At 48.1% G+C, this 20,071-nt stretch overlaps 1 protein-coding gene across 2 annotated transcripts in view; it reads left to right on the top strand.

Moving 5' to 3' along the window:
* GDPD5 (glycerophosphodiester phosphodiesterase domain containing 5) overlaps window positions 1-20,071 on the top strand; it is a 176,241-nt gene that overhangs the window by 54,916 nt on the left and 101,254 nt on the right. For both annotated transcript variants that reach the window (XM_065678917.1, XM_065678916.1), the window contains exon 2: window positions 6,280-6,454. In XM_065678917.1, the coding sequence (XP_065534989.1) occupies window positions 6,338-6,454 (117 nt within the window). In that variant the 5' untranslated portion in view covers window positions 6,280-6,337. The remainder of the gene's footprint in view (window positions 1-6,279; window positions 6,455-20,071) is intronic.

The raw sequence follows: 20,071 nt of genomic DNA, 5'->3' as shown, positions 1-20,071 counted from the left end.
TCAAGGAAGAAGTTACGTGCCCATTGTACCAAACCAACTAGGGTATCTGGGCGATGGCTGAAGGCAGCAGGTCAAGGTAAGGCAGGCAGGAGCCTGTAGCTGTCATACCTCCTTCCAGCTTCTCCAAACCACGCTGACCAAACCGTGTGGGTATTCAGAGCAGTGCTGTGGGCTGTCACTGCATGGGCTTTACTCTGCTTGTCTCTGGGCTATTAAAAGACTTGTCCCAAGATCCTGAGTGAGCTCAGTGTGGCCTGCATGAAACTGGGTTGATAGGAATAAAAACCTGGAGGGATGGCTTGGACTGTACCAAGCCTTGTGGAAGGGTTGGATGCTTTTAAACCTGCTGTTCCATGGCTTCATTCATGTTATTCACTCAGTACGCTTCAGGCCTCGTGCTGTTGCTCTTCCCTTTGCTTAAAGTGATAGCATTGAGGTGGTTTAACAATGGTCCTGGTTGCTCTGTTCCCTCTCCACTCCAGGTCTGAACATTGCTCTAAGGCTACAGGGCTGGAGGAGTTAACCCAGACAAAACCCAACATCTTTTTAGGCCAGATCTCCCCAGAGAGCTTCCCTTTTAAATCTGCCACTTGAATTCCCTCGTCTCTTTTTCTCTCTGATGCTCTTTGGAAAGGAATAACGTGTCACGGGCTGTAAGGGATACCTACAGCCCAGTATCTCAGGAATGCAGCGTGTGCTAATTAGGCATCCTGGAGCCTTCGGAAAATGCTCCCCTTGTATTTGCAGATGGATTCTACCCTGCTCCTCCTTTTTGGCCAAACTATCTGGCAAGCTCCGTTATGCAGCTCGGAGAAGTTTGTAGCCATTGGCGGATGATGCATCTTTGAAGCCAAGGTTGATTGCTTGTGTGGGTTTGTGTTTTATCCCTCCCCTCCCTTCTGGTGCGTGGTGCTGAATGTGAATAATTAATGCATGTTGTCTTGCTTCCTGTTTTCATTTCTGTATGTAATGCTAACCAGCAGAGGCTTGAATCATTCATAGCCTGCTCTCTCCACCTCAAAGCTGTAGATGTCATGGGAACAGTGATTCTAAGGTGGTACAAGCTTTCTGCTTCTCACCATTAAATCCATTTCTGGAAGCAGGAGAAGTAAGTATTCGGTCCAGCGTCTTGGCCATGCAAGGATCTCTAGGCAGATGGTATCAGCGGGGTTTCTCTCGAGCAGCATCTTGCCTTGCTGTGCTTCAGTCTCTTCCTGCATCTCCTGTTACTACTCGGGTGTCTGTGCGAGCGGTGGGGAGGATGGGTGCTCTGTGTGCTTTCCTTTCCGTCGTGGGCTTCTATGCATCTGCTTATGATGTTCATGGAGAAGAGGGGATGATTTTAGGCTTCCAGGTTGTGGCTCCTGCAGTTCAACTGCATTTAGGAATGTTATGGTTTTTTAAGGTCATCTTGGGTTTCTTCTCCTTGTGCTTCTCCTGACAGCTTCCATGGAGAGCAGCCTGAATCTATGGGTTCCCTTAGCATCTGCCTGTGTTGGGGTTCAGTGAGAGGAACCAGGGTGGGAGCTTCACTTGTTAGCTTATGGAGCCTTCTCAGCTCTGTTTTCCCTTGGTTGTTTTTAGTGGTTTAGCTGTTTTAAGCTGCTCTTAAAACCTTCCAGCAGTGCCTTCTGGTGATGACATTGGTGGGCAGGCATGCTTTTGGTTTGGTTGCCCTTTTGTACTGAAGACACTTATGTCCCTCCTTCACGCTGCTAGGAGTTTGGGAGATGCTGGATTAGATGCTGCTGTTGGTAGATGCTCTTCGGAACTGGACAACAAGCTCAAAACTTTTGCCTCGACCCTGGCTGCTGGTGTTCCTGGTAGGATTCACCTTCATGGTGAAGGGTTAATTGCTGGTCCCTCTCCGTTCTGAAGTGTGCTTATACCTTATTAAAGCAATGCTGTTTGAAAAGGCTTCGGTGCTTCCACTGTCTCTGGTTGTGCAGCAAAGTTCATGCCTTTAGCTGATAGCTTTGGATATGCAGTTGTGAGAGGGATGTTGGTGTCTTGAACAAGTTGAATTAGGGATCCTGGTGATAGCCCTAAGATGAGAGCTCTTCATGTACCTCCTAACTTGTAGGGCTTGCCCAAACTCGCCCTATTCCCTTCCTAGCCTTACCAGTGGCCTCCTGTGAGTTGTGCTGTGAAGTTTCAGCTAGGGACTGAAGTGCTTGAGCATCAACTCTGTTAATGGGGTGATGGATCCATAACACAGGTTATATTATATCTGAAGGGCAGCCTCTGCTCCAGGCTCCTGCCACTTCAGATGAATTGGATTTCTGTTTGAAAAGTCAAGGTTTGCCAGCTTTGACACCCTGGATGCATGTGGCTGGTGTACAGGATTGCTTCTCCAGGTGTCTGGACAATAGCTAAGGCCTTCCCAGAAGAATGGAGCGATGAAATGCTTGAGTGTGCTACTGGTGTTTGAGTTTGCAAGGCAATTTTTGTAGGCTAACAAGTCAAGTACATGGTCCAAGCTTTTATACATAGAGATGGTCAGTCTGCCTTGGATCCTAGCTTTGCAGGTCAGTGATATGGGGCTTGGCAGTGTGGTTGTTAATAGGCTCTGAATAACTTCTACACCATGCTTACATCCCGCAGCATCTTGGACATCACTTGCTCCTTAGGATCTTCAAGGCAGAGAATATAGCTTGGTCCAAGATCCTTAAATAGCACCGAACTTTGCACGCCCTCAGTGTTTCTGACCTATTCTGACAGTTGTTCCTGCCTGCAGTGTGCTGCTGGCACATGGGGAAGGCAAACCAGGAAACGCATCTTGTAGGGACAATCTTGAAGCAGACACAAGCTGAAGATAGGAAGCAGCTTGTGCAGTGACTAATGCTGGGCTTTATAAATAGCATGAGAAGGGATGAACAGCGGGCAGGGAGGTGTCCTCAAGCATGAGGCCATGGAGGTGGTACAGCAGCGCTTAGGGGCAGATGAGCTGGGAGAGCATGGGGCGATGTGATCAGCAAACAGCTCTTGCTTCAGACTGGATGTGCCTATGGCTCTGTCCTGCATGTTCTCCCTGAGGGGCTGAGCAAAGCCACGTAGGGATCTGGATCAGCAATGAGCTGATGTGCAAGCCCTGTGCCTCTCGTGTCCTCTGCCTGGGTCAATGCCTCGAGCAGCACCAAGAGCATTATAGAGAGGTTTGCTGAAAGGACAAAGGGATGTTCTGTGTGTTTGTGTTAGAGGAAAGCAGAGGACCTAAGGACTTTAGGCTCTGGTAATGGTCCGGTGGGCTTTGAAACTACAACCACCAACTAGCGAGGTCTGTCTGCCTTGAGGATGCTGAGTCCTGATTAGAGCAAGTCAGGACAGGGCTGTCCTAGGCTGTCAGCATGAAGCACTGAGTGTAAATGGATACAAAGAAGGACAGAAGCTGGAAGGTTCTGTCTGTGTCCTCACTGGCGTTTCTAGACTCAGCCACAGTGATTGCAATGCCCACAGCATCCCCTTATGCATTGGCTATAATGAAAAGTATGGTCAACCCCATTCTTGGGTGCTTCCTTCCATGGGATATGGATGCCCCATCCCTGGCAGTGTTCAGGGCCAGGTTGGACGCGGGGGCTTGGAGCAAGCTGCTCCAGTGGAAGGGGTCCCTGCCTGTGGCAGGGGTTGGAGCTGGAGGAGCTTTAAGGTCCCTTCCAACCAATTCCACGATTCTATGACATGGCCATTACAGGCTCTTAGGTGGTTAGGTTACCTCCTTAAGCCCTGTCCTGCTTTGCTGATGGAGTGAGGGTATTGCTACGCATAGCTTTATGTAAGACCTTCACACTGGGGGTGCTGCACACCCAGTGAAGGAAGGAAGCGAAGTGATTCCCCTAGAGAGGGTGCAATTGCCTTACTGCCCTCAGATCATGCATGCTCTGGAAAGGAAGCCAAGCCTTTTGCAAGCTCAACTGCTGTTGAGCATCGCTCACAACGCACTGACTATCCCCACCGCAGCTGTGGGTGTGCTCATGTGTACCAGGAACCTGTGGAAAACCCCTGGTAGGAGGTGAGGGCAGCCGAGAGCTGCGTGATGCCATCAGACAGGCAAACGTTTGCTTTGAGGTTGCTATCCCCGTGCACTGACTCTGTGAAGAGCACGCAACTACTAGGTCTGTTCTTGATATGAATCTCACCAGATAGAAAGCAAGCATCTAACTATATATATATATGTATATAAAAAGGCTTGTGACGCACAAAGCATGTAATTGATGGAGCCAAGTACTTTCCCTTGAAACAGCGATAGAATCACATTTAGGTTGGAAAAGCTCTTTAAGCTCCTCCAGTCCAACCATTCCCAGCGCTGCCGAGGCCACCCCTGCCCCATGGCACTGAGGCCTCGTCTCCACGGGCTGTGAACCCTTGCAGGGCCGGTGCCTGCAGCCCTGCCCTGGGCAGCCTGTTCCAATGCCTGAGCACCCTCTGGGGCAGGAATTGTTCCTCAGCTCCATCTAAACCTGCCCTGGGGCAGCTTGAGGCCGCTTCCTCTTGTCCCATCCCTTGTTCCTTGGGAGCAGAGCCCAGCCCCTCCTGGCTCCATCCTCCTGGCAGGCACTTGTAGGGAGCCATCAGGTCCCCCCTGAGCCTTCTCTTCTCCATCTGAACACCCCAGGTCCCTCAGCCCTTCCCCATCACACTTGGGCTCCAGGCCCTGCCCCAGCTCCATTCCCTTCTCTGGCCCCGCTCCAGCCCCTCAATGTCTCTCTTGCAGTGAGGGGCCCAGAGCTGAGCACAGGATCCGAGGGGCGGCCTCACCAGTGCCCAGTGCAGGGGCACAATCCCTGCCCTGGCCCTGCTGCCGCACTGGTGCTGATCCAGGCCAGGATGCTGGGGGCTTCCCGGCTGCCTGGGCACGAGCTGCTCACGCTCAGCTCCATCACTCAGCACCCCCAGCTCCTGTTCCATGGGCAGTTTCCAGCCACAGTTCCCCAAGCCTGGAGCATTGCGTGGGGCTGTTGTGGTCTAAGTGCAGGTTCCAGCACTGAGCCTTGGTGAACCTCGTCAGATTGGCCTCATCCCATTGATCCAGCCTGTCCAGATGTCTCTGTAAAGCCTTCATATCCTCCAGTAGATCAACACTCGCCCAACTTGGTGTTCTCTGCAAATTTACTGATGTTTCCACACATAGAATCATAGAATGGTTTGGGTTGGAAGGGACCTCAAGATCATCCAGTTCCAGCCCCCCTGCCATGGGCAGGGACACCTCACACTAAACCATCCCACCCAAGGCTTCATCCAACATGGCAAATAGAGCACTTGCACTGGAGTCAGCCTGGTCCTTTGGGAGTGAATGCTGCTTAGTGGGGGGGGCATCTTTCTCCAGGGTGAAGGCTGCATCCAGCTCTGCATCTGAGCGCTTGTTTGAGATCCTTGTGAAGGGGGAAGGGAATATCTGCCTTTTCCAGCGTGCGAGTTCATCATCTGGGACTGTTTTGCAGGCTTCATAGGATGCTCAAGCTGAACTGATTTAGCTGGGCTGGGTTTCAGCCCTGCAGAAGTCTCTGAATCCATTTTCGGGTTGTGCTTGCAGGAGCTCTGGTTCCTTACATTTCAGTCGCTCATAAAAATCTAATCACCCGGGGTGTAAATTATCAGCCTACTGCTCTTGTCCTGCTGGGGCTCTTCCCACTGATACCTCCTGTGAATCCATTTCCTTTTAGTGCTGTGGGAGGAACTGCACAAGGAAATAAAGCCTGCAAATTGAGACAGGCTGAGAACATTGGGGCTGTTGAGCCTGGAGCAGAGAAGCTGCGTGGGGACCTCAGAGCAGCTTCCAGTGTCTGAAGGGGGCTACAAGGATGCTGGGGAGGGGCTCTTCATCAGGGACTGCAGCGATAGGACAAGGGGTGATGGGTTCAGACTGAAACAGGGGAAGTTCAGGTTGGAGATAAGAAAGAAGTTCTTTCCTGTGAGGGTGGTGAGGCACTGGAATAGGTTGCCCAGGGAAGCAGTGAATGCTTCATCCCTGGCAGTGTTCAAGGCCAGGTTGGACAGAGCCTTGTGTGGGATGGTTTAGTGTGAGGTGTCCCTGCCCATGGCAGGGGGTTAGAACTGGATGATCCTAAGGTCCTTTCCAACCCAAGCCACCCTGTGATTCTGATTCTCATCTTGTTGAGTAACAAACCAGAGCTGGTGACAGGGCTGGCAATAGATGTGCTGATCATTTGATAGCCAGAAGACATGGTTAATTATTAAACTACTTTTTTAATGCATTGAGATATTACTTTAGCATCTTAAATCGCCTCCTTTTTTACCCCCGTTTATTTTCTCCTCTTGCAGGGCGCTCCCAGGACCTGATGGATTTCTGATACCCCGCTCCCGAGGGGCTGGAAGGAGCATGGTTAAACACCAGCCGCTGCAGTACTACGAGCCACAGCTATGTTTGTCCTGTCTGACCGGGATCTACGGCTGCCGCTGGAAACGGTACCAGCGGTCACATGATGACACCACCAAGGTGAGTAGTGGCTGATGCTGTGACCGCATCACTTCTTCTTGGGGACTTTGGGTTGTGGATGGGTTTCGGTCTTGGTTGAAAGTTGTGGATATTTGGTTGTTTGTTGGCTTGTATAGACCGTGGAGATCATTGGGTGAATGGATGGAGGTCTATGAGAGACCATCACCATGTGGTTGATGATGGGTATGGTGAGCTGGTCGTGGTGGACAAAGGGATTGAGTGGTGTGGTTACATCTGTCTGTATTTTCCTTTTGGTACTAGGAGAGCCTTTTGTTTTGCTTGTATCTTACTGATGTGCTTGCAGTTTCTTGGAATATGCACGACCTGCATTGCTGCAGTGCCTCTAGCTTCTGTGTGTGAAATGAGTTTTGTAGGTAGGGAAAGGCAGAAGGAGGTGAGAATTAGCTAGGGATAAATGGGGGGAGATGTTAAAGATTGCTCTTCCCTTTTCTGGATGAATGCAGTTTTAATGAGATCTGATAGAGGGAATTTGGACAGTGGGGCTGGACTTGCACCTTCTTGGTTGTTTGGAGCCGTGAGATGGGGTTTCATGAGACCTGACATGTTTATAAGAAGAGGCATGAAAAATATGCTGTCAGAGCTGCCCTGTTACTTCTTTTGGGTACTGGTTGTGTTTTACTGTTCTTCTGTGTTCTCTTGTTCATATAATCATGAAATGGTTTGGGTTGGAAGGGACCTTAAAGCTCATCCAGCTCCAACTCCCTGCAATGGGCAAGACACTTTCTACTAGAGCAGCTTGCTCCAAGCCCCTGTGTTCAACCTGGCCTTGAATTCTTGCACCCTTGTCTGTTTTGTTCTTATTTAGTGCGCTCATTACTTAAAGAAGGAAAAAAAAAACCCAAATCCAAAACTTATTTCTTCTAGCAATGCTTCCAGAGATCCCTTCATTGATTTTGAAGGTTAGTTTTGCTTCAGTGACAGCTTCTCTGCTTTGTTTTTAAGCCTATAACCAGAGATCTTCCTGTCTGCGGAGTGCTTTCCCTCTGGGAAAGAGGCTGTTAAGGAGAAAACACTTCTAGGCAGCAGATCCCATGCCAGAAAAGCTCCTGGTTCTGAATCACGTCAATTGTTGGTAGCGCGGCTTGGCCGGGAGCTCCTGTATGGATTGAGGAGCCGTGGCTTGTGTTTGTGTGGCATAAAACACATTTCCTTTTGCAAAGTGTGAGTGCTCCATCCCTGGCGGTGTTCAAGGCCAGGTTGGATGAAGCCTTGGGTGCCATGGTTTAGTGTGAGGTGTCCCTGCCCATGGCAGGGGGGTTGGAACTGGATGATCTTGAGGTCCTTTCCAACCCAAACCATTCTATGATTCTATGAAAGTAGAAGTGTTTGTGCTGGTTTTCCTCTGCTTCCACTGTGGCCGGCTCAGTCTGTGTCCACTTTGGAGTCAGGGGAAGTTTCCTTTGAGCAAACACCCAGCTACAGCCATAACAGAAGGAATAAATAGGGTTTAAAGACTTTGTCGGGAAAACAGTAGGACGTAATGTCCTGGCATCTGTGCCTGTACTAACTTCAACACTCAAAATGCCCAATCCAATATGTCTTATGAACCAGAACGCTGTGCTTCTTAGATAAAAATCCATAGGAAAATTACCATTGACTTAATGTGTCAGTGATCGCTGCCTCCACTTGCACTGATTTATTTCACCGGTGGCAGCCTTCCAGTTCTGCTTAGAATTCCAATTGTTTTTCTAGTGCTAAAGTAATTTGTGTGTTTAAAGGTGCCTGATCTAGGCTTAGAAATATGTGCAGTCTCTGAGTTTGTCTATTTAAGGCCATGAGGCCTCAATGTCCACTTTGTTGAGCAGAGAATTGGAGATAAAAGCTGTTTGCAGGAGCAAGAGAACTAAGTCTCTAATTAGCTCCAAGCTGCCCAAAACCAAGGTATGAAGAACCTCTTCCCATCTTGCTGTCAATAAAGAGTCTTGCAGGTGTTGGTGCTGGAATGAGTGATTCTAGCACTGTATTTGGAGGGGAAAGATGCAAAAGAAGGCTAATTGTCCTCTGGGCATGTCTATTCGCATGTGCTCGAATACTGCAGAGCATGGGTGAGAGCTCTAGAGCATGCGTAAGATGAGTGAGAGACCTTTTTCTTTAATTATTTTCAATTTCTTATATTTGAAATTTAAACTTTTCTATTAAATTAATTGGAAATTCTTTACATTTCTTATTTTTATTGATTTTTGAGCTTTAATTTTTGATTATTTTTTAGTTATTATTTTAATTGTGTTGCATAATAGTTGTTGGCTGTTTGAACAAGCAGGTAACTTCTATGGGCTGCCCGTCAGTATTTGGCATCCCTTTGCCTCTTTCTGGTGGGAGAGGGTTTCATGGTATCACTTATTCAGGACCACTTGTCCTGCAAACTCCAATCTCTGCTGTCGAGCGAAGCTCTGAAGCATTGATGGGCATACCCCAACATACAGGGTGCTCCCAGTATTGGTGTTGAGTGGTCTCTGCTCTGCATCAGAGGACTTTTGGAATGTGAGAAGATCCTAAGGTACTGCATGGAGACAGGAAGTTTAACATGCTAATTGTCTCCAGCTGATACATATCCAGCCACAGCACTTGGGTATGTCTATGAAGGATAAAAGAGGAAAGTACCATTCTATAACTTAGGTGCCTATTTGCTCTACACAAAGGCAGCGGCGTGTTGATAATACCTGTTGTATTGCTCTGTATCTGACCTTGTAGTAACTCAGCCACTGCAAGCCAGGAGTAGATGCAATTGTAGTATAATCCATGTTTTCCTGGTTGTGGTTACTGTAAAAAGGGGGTATGGCATCTGAGAGGTTTTGAGGCTTGCAAAAACCGGAGTTACCTGAGAAGGAAGGAACACGTTGCCCTAAGAAGTGGTAAATGTTCCATCCTTGGCAGTGCTCAAGGCCAGGTTGGATGAGGCTTGGAGCAAGCTGCTCCAGTGGAAGGGGTCCCTGCCCATGCCAGGGGGTTGGAACTGGTTGAGCTTTAAGGTCCTTTCCAACCCAAACCATTCTATGATTCTATGCATAAGGCATGCACATGTTGTGTTTCTAGTTTAATTATCAGAGAACCTGGCATGCATTCAAAGAGCAACTTTTTTAGTGTAGGCTACAGCATGGTTGTTATCTTTCTTTTTAAAAGATCAAACTTTCTAGAATAAAAGGCTTTCCCCTAAATTTGGGGTTTGAGCCAACTTTGCATCCTTGAAACCTTCTGTATGTGAATGCTTGTTTTCTGAATTGTGTTGCAGCTCAACAGCCAGTTTTAATGATTCCTTTCCTTTTCCCCCCAGATATATGCAGGTCAGGCTTTCTACTACACGTTAAAATAGCAGCCTTCCAGTATCTGAAGGGGGCCTATAGGGATGCTGGGGAGGGACTCTTCATCAGGGACTGCAGTGACAGGACAAGGGGTAACGGGTTCAAACTGAAACAGGGGAAGTTTAGATTGGATCTAAGGAGGAAATTCTTTCCTGTGAGGGTGGTGAGACACTGGAATGGGTTGCCCAGGGAAGCTGTGAGTGCTCCATCCCTGGCCGTGTTCAAGGCCAGGTTGGATGAAGCCTTGGGTGGGATGGTTTAGTGTGAGGTGTCCCTGCCCATGGCAGGGAGTTCGGAACTGGATGATCTTGAGGTCCTTTCCAACCCAAACTATTCTATGATTCTATGATTCTAATAAAAGGCTTTCCCCTAAATTTGGGGTTTGAGCCAACTTTGCATCCTTGAAACCTTCTATATGTGAATGCTTGTTTTCTGAATTGTGCTGCAGCTCAACAGCCGGTTTTAATGATTCCTTTCCTTTTCCCCCCAGATATATGCAGGTCAGGCTTTCTACTGCACGTTAAAATTTCCATGACAATGGGAATTGTAATTGTAAGCTTGAGCTCTCAGTTTCTTCTGGAGGATGCTTGCTAGAATGGTAATTATCTTTGGCTTTCCTCTCTCCTTGTGAGGATGAAAGAGGGGGCTGAAGGCACCCAACCTGCACGCTTGGTCTCCTCTTTGCATTTGGAGAGCTGCAGAATTCCTTTGTCTGCTGTGTGTCTTCAGCTTTAATGGCAAGAATCCCATGTTTTTCAGATCTTTAATGTGGTTTATTTGGATTTATTCTGTTTTAATGAAAGGCGTATAAAAAAGACGTGGTCTTGCTGAGGTTCAAACCATTATAATCTCTGTAGCTGGTATGAGGAAGCAATTCCTGGTCTAACTACAAGTATTCAACCAAGGAAGTTGTTATGAAATCAGTGCATCATCTTATCAGAGCCTTATTGCCCTGAGCACAAACTGAGGGACAATAAGCTTTGGCGTGTAGTTGCCATATGTGCTGTTAATGGTCTGAATGAAGTTCAGGTGTCAGCTTCCAAGGTACCTCCCAGCTCCTGTTGATGGATCGGCAGCAATTAAAGCACAGCACTGCTAATTGCAGTGTATAAGCACAGTGCTCTGCACACAGCTTGCGTGCCTCACCCCGAATGAACTGCTGCTGGGGATTGCAACACCATAAGAGCTCTTGCCCCTGGGGTAGAGTCTAGGGCTGGCTGCAGCCTCTTATAGAATCCATTCAGAGATGCTGCAAAGATCAGTATCCATGTGGGAGATGCTGATGGGTTGCATTATATAAACATGAAGCTGAATCTTTCAACTGGTTCTTATTGCAGGGGTTTTCTTTTATTGCTTCCCAAACCATGTTGTCTGTACACAGGAAATATCCCACCTGGGAAATCAGCCTGGGTGGGAGTGGGGAAAGAGATGTTGTACGGAAGAAAATTGCCATGATGTTTTTTCTCTGTCCATCTTCCTCTATAGGCTTTCTGGCTGTTGGGTTTTTTGCGGTTAATGTGTATTGAAAGCCCTTGGGATCTTTGTTATTCAGTTTCCTGCCATATTGTATGTTATCCTATCACCATTTACCAAGGACTTGGCTTCTTTGCTTAGCAAAAGGCATGGCTGCTGCCGTGCTTCCCACCATGAACCCTTCTGAGATAGTGGTTGAGGCAGATAAAATGTAAGTGGGATCTCTTTTTGTCTCCCCCACTTCCCTTGGAAGCTTTCTATCTTTACAGAAGTACCTTTCCCCTCCATAAAATTGCCAAGAATAGGCCAGGATAGGTGCCTGCTTTGGTTACATATGGTTAGGAAGGGCCAGCATCACCTGGGAATGAACCCAGAATCAACCAGGCTGGAAAAGCCCTTTAAGCTCATCCAGTCCAACCTTTACCCCAGCACTGCCAAGGCCACCGCTAACCCATGGCACTGAGGGCCTCGTCTGCGTGGTGTGGAACACTTCTAAGGGTGATGATTCCACCACTTCTCTGGGAAGAAAACTGGCAGGTCTGGATCCCAGATGACTGAAGGTACTGGAGCAGGGAGGGTGTCTCACTAGAGGGGGATGCCCTGCCTCAGTGTGCTGGCCACACTCCGGTGTTCATAAATGGGACTGCTGCTGGTGACATACAAAAGCCTGTCATCAATGCAGCCTCCCATATTTATCTTGCAGCGTGTGAAGTGGCAGAGAATCAGATAATAGTTAGGGCTGGAAAAGAAGCTTAAGATCATCCAGTTCCAGCCCCCATCTGTCACCTTGTTGGTTTTCTCCCTGTAACTGGGTAAACTGAGGCACAGAAATCAAGCTGTTGAGATGACTTGGTGGTGGCCAGCACTGATGAGTCTGGAATGCCAGGAGTCATCCTAACACAGGCACTTCTCCTTGGTGCACACGAATGCACTTAGGGGGTTCCTGATGGCACTGTCTCTTGACCCTTGGTTTGGAGGTGAGGAGCTAGGAACAGTATCTCCTATGGCGCTGTGGCCAGTGCCACCAGGAATTGCATCGAACTTGGTGGGTCTCAGTTGTGTTCTTGCAGCTTTAACTTGTCTGTCTGCTTATTCAAGCTCTGGGTAATATTATAAGCTGCCCCTGGGCAGGGCTGACCTTTCTACAGGTGATTGAGTAGCTCCTATAGCAATAGCCCACAGAGTTTCTAATGCTTTGTCATTACTACTTTATCCAGAACCTTTGAAGCAATCCATGTGCAAGCTCCTGGTGATAAACGGCCAGACCAGCCCCCTTACAGACACAAAGGTGCCTTGTGGCTTTTCCAACATCATGGGCCTCCGGGGGTTTATTCCGAGTGTGGCATTTCCTTGCTGGAGCTGCCAGATGTGCTCCCTCCAACCGCTTTTCTTTATGTTTCACTAATCATCTAGGTGAAAAACTGTATGGCTGGAGCCCATCATCCTGCTTCCTGTTTGCACCCTTACAGGAGGATACAGCAAATGCTGCTTTTCCTGTTCTTGGAGCAACTGTGTTGCCCTAAAGTGTAATCGGGGAAGGTGAGCTCAGTGTTACTCATGTCAGTAGGTTGTTTGCCTAAAGAAACCTGCTGACTTGCAGCACTGTGTGCAGTTCTGGGGTCCCCAATATCAGAAGGACACAGAGCTGCTGGAGTAAGTCCAGAGGAGGCCACGAGGATGCTCAGGGGCTGGAGCAGCTCCTGTATGGAGCCAGGCTGAGAACATTGGGGCTGTTGAGCCTGGAGCAGAGAAGCTGCGTGGAGACCTCAGAGCAGCTTCCAGTGTCTGAAGGGGGCTACAAGGATGCTGGGGAGGGACTCTTCATCAGGGACTGCAGTGACAGGACAAGGGGTGATGGGTTCAGACTGAAACAGGGGAAGTTTAGATTGGATGTAAGGCAGAAGCTCTTCCCTGTGAGGGTGCTGAGGCGCTGGCACAGGGTGCCCAGAGAAGCTGTGGCCGCCCCATCCCTGGCAGTGCTCAAGGCCAGGTTGGACACGGGCTTGCAGCAAGCTGCTCTAGTGTGAGGCCCATGAAGCTCCAAATTCAGAATAGCAAATCAAAAGGAGATTGTAGGGATGGATCTTTATCACCCCCCAGTTTCATCTTGGGTCCCAGTGAAAACCAACCTGGAATTAACAGCTTAAACCAGGCCTGAGTAATTGGTGTCTGTAGTCTGTGTAGGCAAGTAGATCTGATGGCCAAGTGCTGACTGTGCAAGAAAAAGAGGCTTTGGGCTAGTGAGGAGGCGATGCGGGAAGAAAAGCAGAATGACAGCTAACATTTAGAGAAGGATATAGGGATAAATGAGACCTTCAAACCCTTTACAGATCCCCAGACAAGCCAGGACAAAGCTGGACTTGTCCTGTTAGTGATATTCCAGATACGTCCATGTTTCTTTTGTCTTTACTCCAGCAGCAGCAGCCTGAGGAGTGGTGGCTCTTGTATTCCCTACCACCCTCGTCCCTTTATCTCTGGTTTCCAGACAGAAGTGTAGGCTGCCTGTGCTTCCCAGGAAACCCATTGCACGTTATCAGGGGGTGTAGCCAAGCCTTTCCTAGAGAGTATTTGGAAAGAGATGACTTCAACCTTGCCGTGCTCAGCCTGGGGAAGAAGAAAGGCTGAGAGCAGATAGGGTGGGTGTCTTGAAGCTGTTGAAGATAAGCATTGCTCTAGGAAGGAACTAAAGGCTCTGATAGCTGGCTATGAGGGTACCGGCTTCTGATCCATTACTGGAGTGAGCTTGTGGAGAGGGAGAGGGCTCAGAGCTTGATGATTTCCAGGGGTGGCTGATGGAAGAGATGGGGAAACTGCAGCCTCTTGCATTGTGCTCTGTGCTGGGAAAGCTGAGCTGAGACTTGGAAGTTGTGGCTGTTGCCAAAACAGCATCCAAAAGTGACCTCAGGTGCTCTGCTTTACACGGATATGTTCACCCTGATAATTTAGGCTTTTCTCTCTCTATTCCTTCTTGGATGTTTATGATTATGGAAGTGTTTCCATGACAGTTTTAGTACTTGAAAAAGAAAAGGCTTGATGGATCTATTGCTTCCTGTCTTAGTCCATTGACCAGCTACAGACGTGTTTAAGGATACTTCAGTTGATTCATCCATCCCTCTACCAGCTCTTACCACTAGACAAGTGATGGAACAGAGCAGTGAAAGCAACCCAGGGAGGAGCAGAGCTGCCTCTCGTCTCTGCTCACAGTACTGGTGCTGGGTTGTAGAGGGTGATGACACCAGTATAACTGGTACATGATAAATGTTGTAGGCAGTGTTATGGCATGTATCTGCTGCTGTTGAGATATCAAAACATGTTCTTTTATGGGCACGTTGTGGTCACAGCAAAGAGACGGGGACTATTGGAACATGTGAGAGCAGCGGAGAAATACAGCAATGCCCAGAGCCAGATGCATCTGTTCTTTCTGCAGGCAGCATCATTTAAGTATCAGTGGTGCTCACTTAGCAGGAGGTATTGGAGAGCTGCTGTAATGGAGATTGAAAACCAAATTGCCCCTTATGGTTTAAATCAGTGTTTCATGCAGATGCCCTGGTTGGTATGTGGTATGAGAGGTGAAGGCAGTCTCTTTGTTATGGCCTATGGGGCAGTTGACGATGCTCACCGGAAAGCAGCAGCATCGTTGGAGTTGCTGCACCACTGTTGCTCTTCTGGAGATGGTGTTTTTACATCATCCATCTCCTAATCCTGTGTTTAAATAAATGCAAGTTGTCTGAACTGGATAGATACAGAAGGGGAGACGGGGGGAATGTCTAATACTTGTAATGCTTCTGCCTGCCTTTAAAGTATCTACTGCTGCTCATGTAGCTACAAGCCAGCGTAAATGAGATATCAAACCCTTCCTAATGAATTGGGCATTTGCTGTGAAAATTTACTCCCTTCAAGTGGAACGTGAATGATTCGAGATGGTCCATCTGGTTATAAGCACCGCATAGCCTTGAGCTGAGGCTTCTGATGGCTTTTTTAGGTCCTTTTGTGAAAAGGCAAATGAGGAGCTGTGATCCATCGACATAATGGGTTGCAGTGCTGTGATATGTGTATTAATTCACTTTATAGTGAATTCCTCTTGTAATTACCACTTGGCAAGAGCTGTTCCATGACCTGAGCAGATGATCTAAGCACCACTGGTGTGATTTATCTGTGTGGCTTTAGAGGTGGGTCTTCATTGCTAATCCCCAGACAGCCAAAGGTCACAGGTCACAGAAATTGCTTGCTTTGCTGAAAACCACTATTAAAGGATGGGTTAATTTGCCCTTTTCTGTGCAGTTTTGATTTGTTAACCACAGTACTGGGTTTTCTTAATGGAAAGAGGCTCTTTCAGAAAAGCCTGTTTGATTTAAGGTTGGGCACTAAGGCATTGGATGCTGCATGCTGGACGTGACCATTGATGCAGAGCTGAATCCCCATGAATGGATGTGTCTGATTTATTGGAGTGATGGGCTGAATGCAGGAAAATCCAATCATTAGATTAAATATTGATTTATGTTCTTTTTCATTTTCCTCCATTGAAAGCAGAGCTACCCTGTTTCCAGGGCTTTACACATCACTTAAGCATCCTTTACATTCACCTTTGAGCCCTGCGTTTTACAGAGGGGCTGTGAGATGACCCAGGGTGAATGATTGTGGAGGGAAGGTGTTAGAGATGCCTGTAGCTGCATGTGACAGCTGAGCCAGGCAGGAACTGCATTTGCTGTGCCTGATGCCATCAGGCCAGACTTTGCAAGGAGTGTTATTGGGTCTATCTGGGAGTGTTCTGGTCTTCTATGAGAGGAGCAAGACCTCTCATAGGCTGGCAAGGAGCAGAGAGGTGTGTTAGCCTCAAACTGGGCTTAACCTGCCAGGAACTTGCTTATCATTGAGACCCACATCCTCAGACAGCTCTAGGAAGGTTAGGATGAACCTGCCACAGGGTGATGCTGAAGCTGTTGGCTACTTAGATGAGCCTTCAGAAGACCATTCCTGGTCACCTCTAGATCCTACCATGGTGGTACAAGCCCAGAAAGCTGCTGTGTTCATGACTGCTTGGCCAAAAGGCCAGTATTATAAATTACACCCTATTCAATAAATACAATTTCAGCCTTAATGGGTTTGGATTGTGTTTTTCCTCCAAAGCCCTTCTTCAGTATGTTGACTGCAGGTATTGTGGCCTCCATAAATCCCCACTTGCTCCACGTAAAAGATGTTTCCTACTTCATTAGTGCTTGCTTGAAAGATGGGAAATCCCAAGTGCTTGAAACCCCAGGAAATCCATGGTGTTTGATAACTGGGCTGCCTGGTGCAGCCTGACACTGTCAGGGTGAGAATGTCGGATGCTATATCCTTTAGCTTAGTCCTGATGTAGGCAAAATGCCTGTGGGAGGGAGTCTGCAGAACCCATTAGTGTTGTGCCTGGGCTAGGATTAGGGGCTCAGACTGGGTGATTAACATGCCCTGGGATTTCTAATGCTTTAGAGATGTCAAAGGCTTTTACTGCAGAGCATCTGCTAAGTGTGTTTCAGGCTATGAATAGCCAGCATTGAGCTGGAGCTGGGGAAAATGGGGGAGGCAGGGAAACATGGAAAAAGAGGGAGAAAAGGGGGATTTTGGGCCATGGCCCCTTAGATTCAGCCCTGTGCTTTGTGAAGGACAGCTGGTGGCTCTGTCAGGTTTTCTCTGGCTATGTGGGTACAGCAATGTCCTTCCGGTCTACAGGCAGTGGTGCAGCCACTGTTCTAAAGTCTAGATGTTGAGAGATGCTGGGTGAGAGATGAGACTTGGATGCTCAATCAGCTCATGGTTTAACCTATTGCTCCATGTGGTAGAGCCTTTCCAGGCTGTCCCCATAAGTCCCCTTGTGCTGTTTTTGGCTGGGATAGAGTTAATTTGCTGCATAGTAGCTGGTACAGGGCTATGTATGCAGTTCTGTGGTCCTTAACATCAGAAGGACATGGAGCTGTTGGAGCAGGTCAGGAGGAGGCCACGAGGATAATCAGGGGACTGGAGGAGCTCCTGTATGGAGCCAGGCTGAGAACATTGGGGCTGTGGAGCCTGGAGCAGAGAAGCTGCGTGGAGACCTCAGAGCAGCTTCCAGTGTGTGAAGGGGGCTACAAGGATGCTGGGGAGGGACTCTTCATCAGGGACTGCAGTGACAGGACAAGGGGTGATGGGTTCAGACTGAAACAGGGGAAGTTCAGGCTGGAGATAAGGAAGAAGTTCTTTCCTGTGAGGGTGCTGAGGCACTGGAATGGGTTGCCCAGGGAAGCTGTGAACGCTCCATCCCTGGCAGTGTTCAAGGCCAGGTTGGACAGAGCCTTGGGTGCCATGGTTTAGTGTGAGGTGTCCCTGCCCATGGCAGGGAGTTGGAACTGGATGATCTTAATGTCCTTTCCAACCCAAACCATTCTGTGATTCTATGTTTTGGGTTTGTGATGAAACCAATGTTAATAATAAAGGGATATTTTAGGTGAAGAATGCTTACAACGCATCAAGGTAGAATATTTCCTGAATTCCTTCTGGAAATGGGGGAGTGGTTGTTTTTCTGCTTGCTTTCCAAAACAGATGTTTTCCCTCTCGCCTGTGTAGTTGGTGGTAGCACTGGAGTTAGATTTTCTCTACTGAATTGTATAAATCCTGTTACAAAAGAGGCAATGGGAACCTGTACTCTTGCCAGTGTAAACTTCATTGTTAGTAGCTGTGCTAGCACAAATTAATTCAGTCTCGCTGTTTACTTGGATATTTAGTCTTTTCCCATGTCTAGAGCCATAAGAGTGTGACGTTTGACGACAGCAAATGACAGAAGTGAAATATTAACATCACGAATGTTTGACTTGTCTGTTCCGGTGTCTGAAGCCCTCTAATCTCAACAAAGGTAGTAAAAAATGGTACAGTCATAGGATCCCAGACTGATTTGTGTTGGAAGGGGCCTTAAAGCTCATCAAGCTCCAACCCCTGCCACGGGCAGGGACCCCTTCCACTGGAGCAGCTTGCTCCAAGCCCCTGTGTCCAACCTGGCCTTGAGCACTGCCAGGGATGGGGCAGCCACAGCTTCTCTGGGCAACCCATTCTTTGTGGAAGTTGATCAAGGATGCTCATGGGTCTGAAATGACCACCAAAATTAAGTAGATGAGAAGGAAACCTGGCACCGACGGGAGTAAATGATTGAAACGGAGAATACAAGAAGGAGCAGGATGAGCTTGTGAGGGTGATCCTTTGCTAAGTGCTTGCGGAGGGAAGTTACGCAAGCAACAGTCTCAGTAGATGTGGTCTTCAGCCTTCCCCAGCCTGCATCCTATCACTCAGGATACAGCCTCCTTCTCCATTTCACTACTGTTTGGCTCCATCCCAGCTCCCAGCCCTGCTGTTCCCACTAAAACTGTGAATGGCTGAAAAGCAGCGTGTGAGATGTTGATGGAAACTAAAAGGCTGCGTTCCCACAGGGCCCTGCTTGGGGACTGCTGACGAGCTGCGCTTTACAAGCAGCCTCCCTTGGTGTCCTCTCTATTTTCAGTGCTGCATTAGGTATTTATAAGAACAATTTAGACTTGGCACCACTTCAGTGTTAGTTTTAAGTGGCTGTGAATAGCAGCCTCCAGGGAAAGGGAAAAAGAAAGTAAAGACCCCTCTGTGATGAAGAGGTTGAGCTTCCTGCGAAGCCACAAGTGGAGCATGGATGGTCCAAGACAGTGGTGTCCTTCAGCTATAGCCCTTCTTGGAGATGTGTATTGGTTTCCAGTGGAGATGTGTGAGTGGGTTTGAGTGCTCCATGGGGGTGCTGGTACTTTGCCAGCAGAAAGAAAGATGCAGTGATGGAGAGCTCAGTTCTTGCCAGATGCGATGGGTGGGAGATGCTTCTTTGCAGGTGATGGGATATAAGCTGATGTATATGTTGCTGCTGTGGGGAAACAGAGCAAGCTTAGGGTGGGAAGGCTTCAGAATAGTGATGGGTTGCCAAAAGTTGGGGAGAAGAGCATGCTTTGGGAGGTGAAAAGGGAGAACTAAGACGTAGGAGAGATGCTTCCATATCTTTTATCGTCTGGGAGAAACCTAAGTGTCTGCTGTGCTAAAAAGCTTTTTAGAAGCTCAGTGCAACTCTTCGAGGGTGCTTGAGTGGGATATTGAAATATTTGCTGCAGGCTGCAGAAAGGCACAGATTTGAGCCTGCCTGGTGCTTATTTCTGCTGGTTTCTCTGCCCAAAGATATGTGTTGGCCTTCACCCTCATCCCTTTGTTAGATTAATGCAGGATTGAGAAGAAGACTTGAGAAGAGTAAATTTTCAGTGGATTACAGTTCAAGAAGCAGTTGATTTTTAGCAGCTGCTGCCATCCTATGTGGTTATGGAAGGGGAGAAACATCAATATAATGGGAAGGAGAAGGCCTACACCAATACCTTCTTTTCTTCCATCTCTGTCATTAAAGTCCTATCTCTGTGCTGCTGGTAACTGATTTAGAGATGCTGCAACAGCTTCGAGCTCCTCCGCAGAACGTGGTGGTTTGCATGCAGGAAGGTCCTTTGGCTAAAAATGGCCAGGAAAAACCAAGTCCTTTGGCAGGACTGTCGAATTGTGATTAAAGGAGCCATGCAATGAGCCTTGCTTGGAAATCTCGGCAGAAGCAGCAGGTTTTGGAGCCCTTAAGTTCCTACAAGTGTTGGAAATGAGCATCTTAGAAGAGGGCAATGTATGGTACCCATATGAGAGAACCTGCAGTGAGGAGAATACTCTTCTGTCTGGCTTCTAGCCCATGAGCATAAACCCAGCTAGCAAGGGGTGGATATGCACTCATCCCATTCAAATGCTACACCCAAATAGCCACAGGATTTTCCTCCTCTTG

The sequence above is a fragment of the Lathamus discolor genome, chromosome 4 (assembly GCF_037157495.1).
Source record: "Lathamus discolor isolate bLatDis1 chromosome 4, bLatDis1.hap1, whole genome shotgun sequence".
NCBI classification, from domain to species: domain Eukaryota; kingdom Metazoa; phylum Chordata; class Aves; order Psittaciformes; family Psittacidae; genus Lathamus; species Lathamus discolor.
The sequence above is the reverse complement of the archived record's forward strand: the minus strand, read 5'-3'. Positions and strand labels throughout refer to the sequence as shown.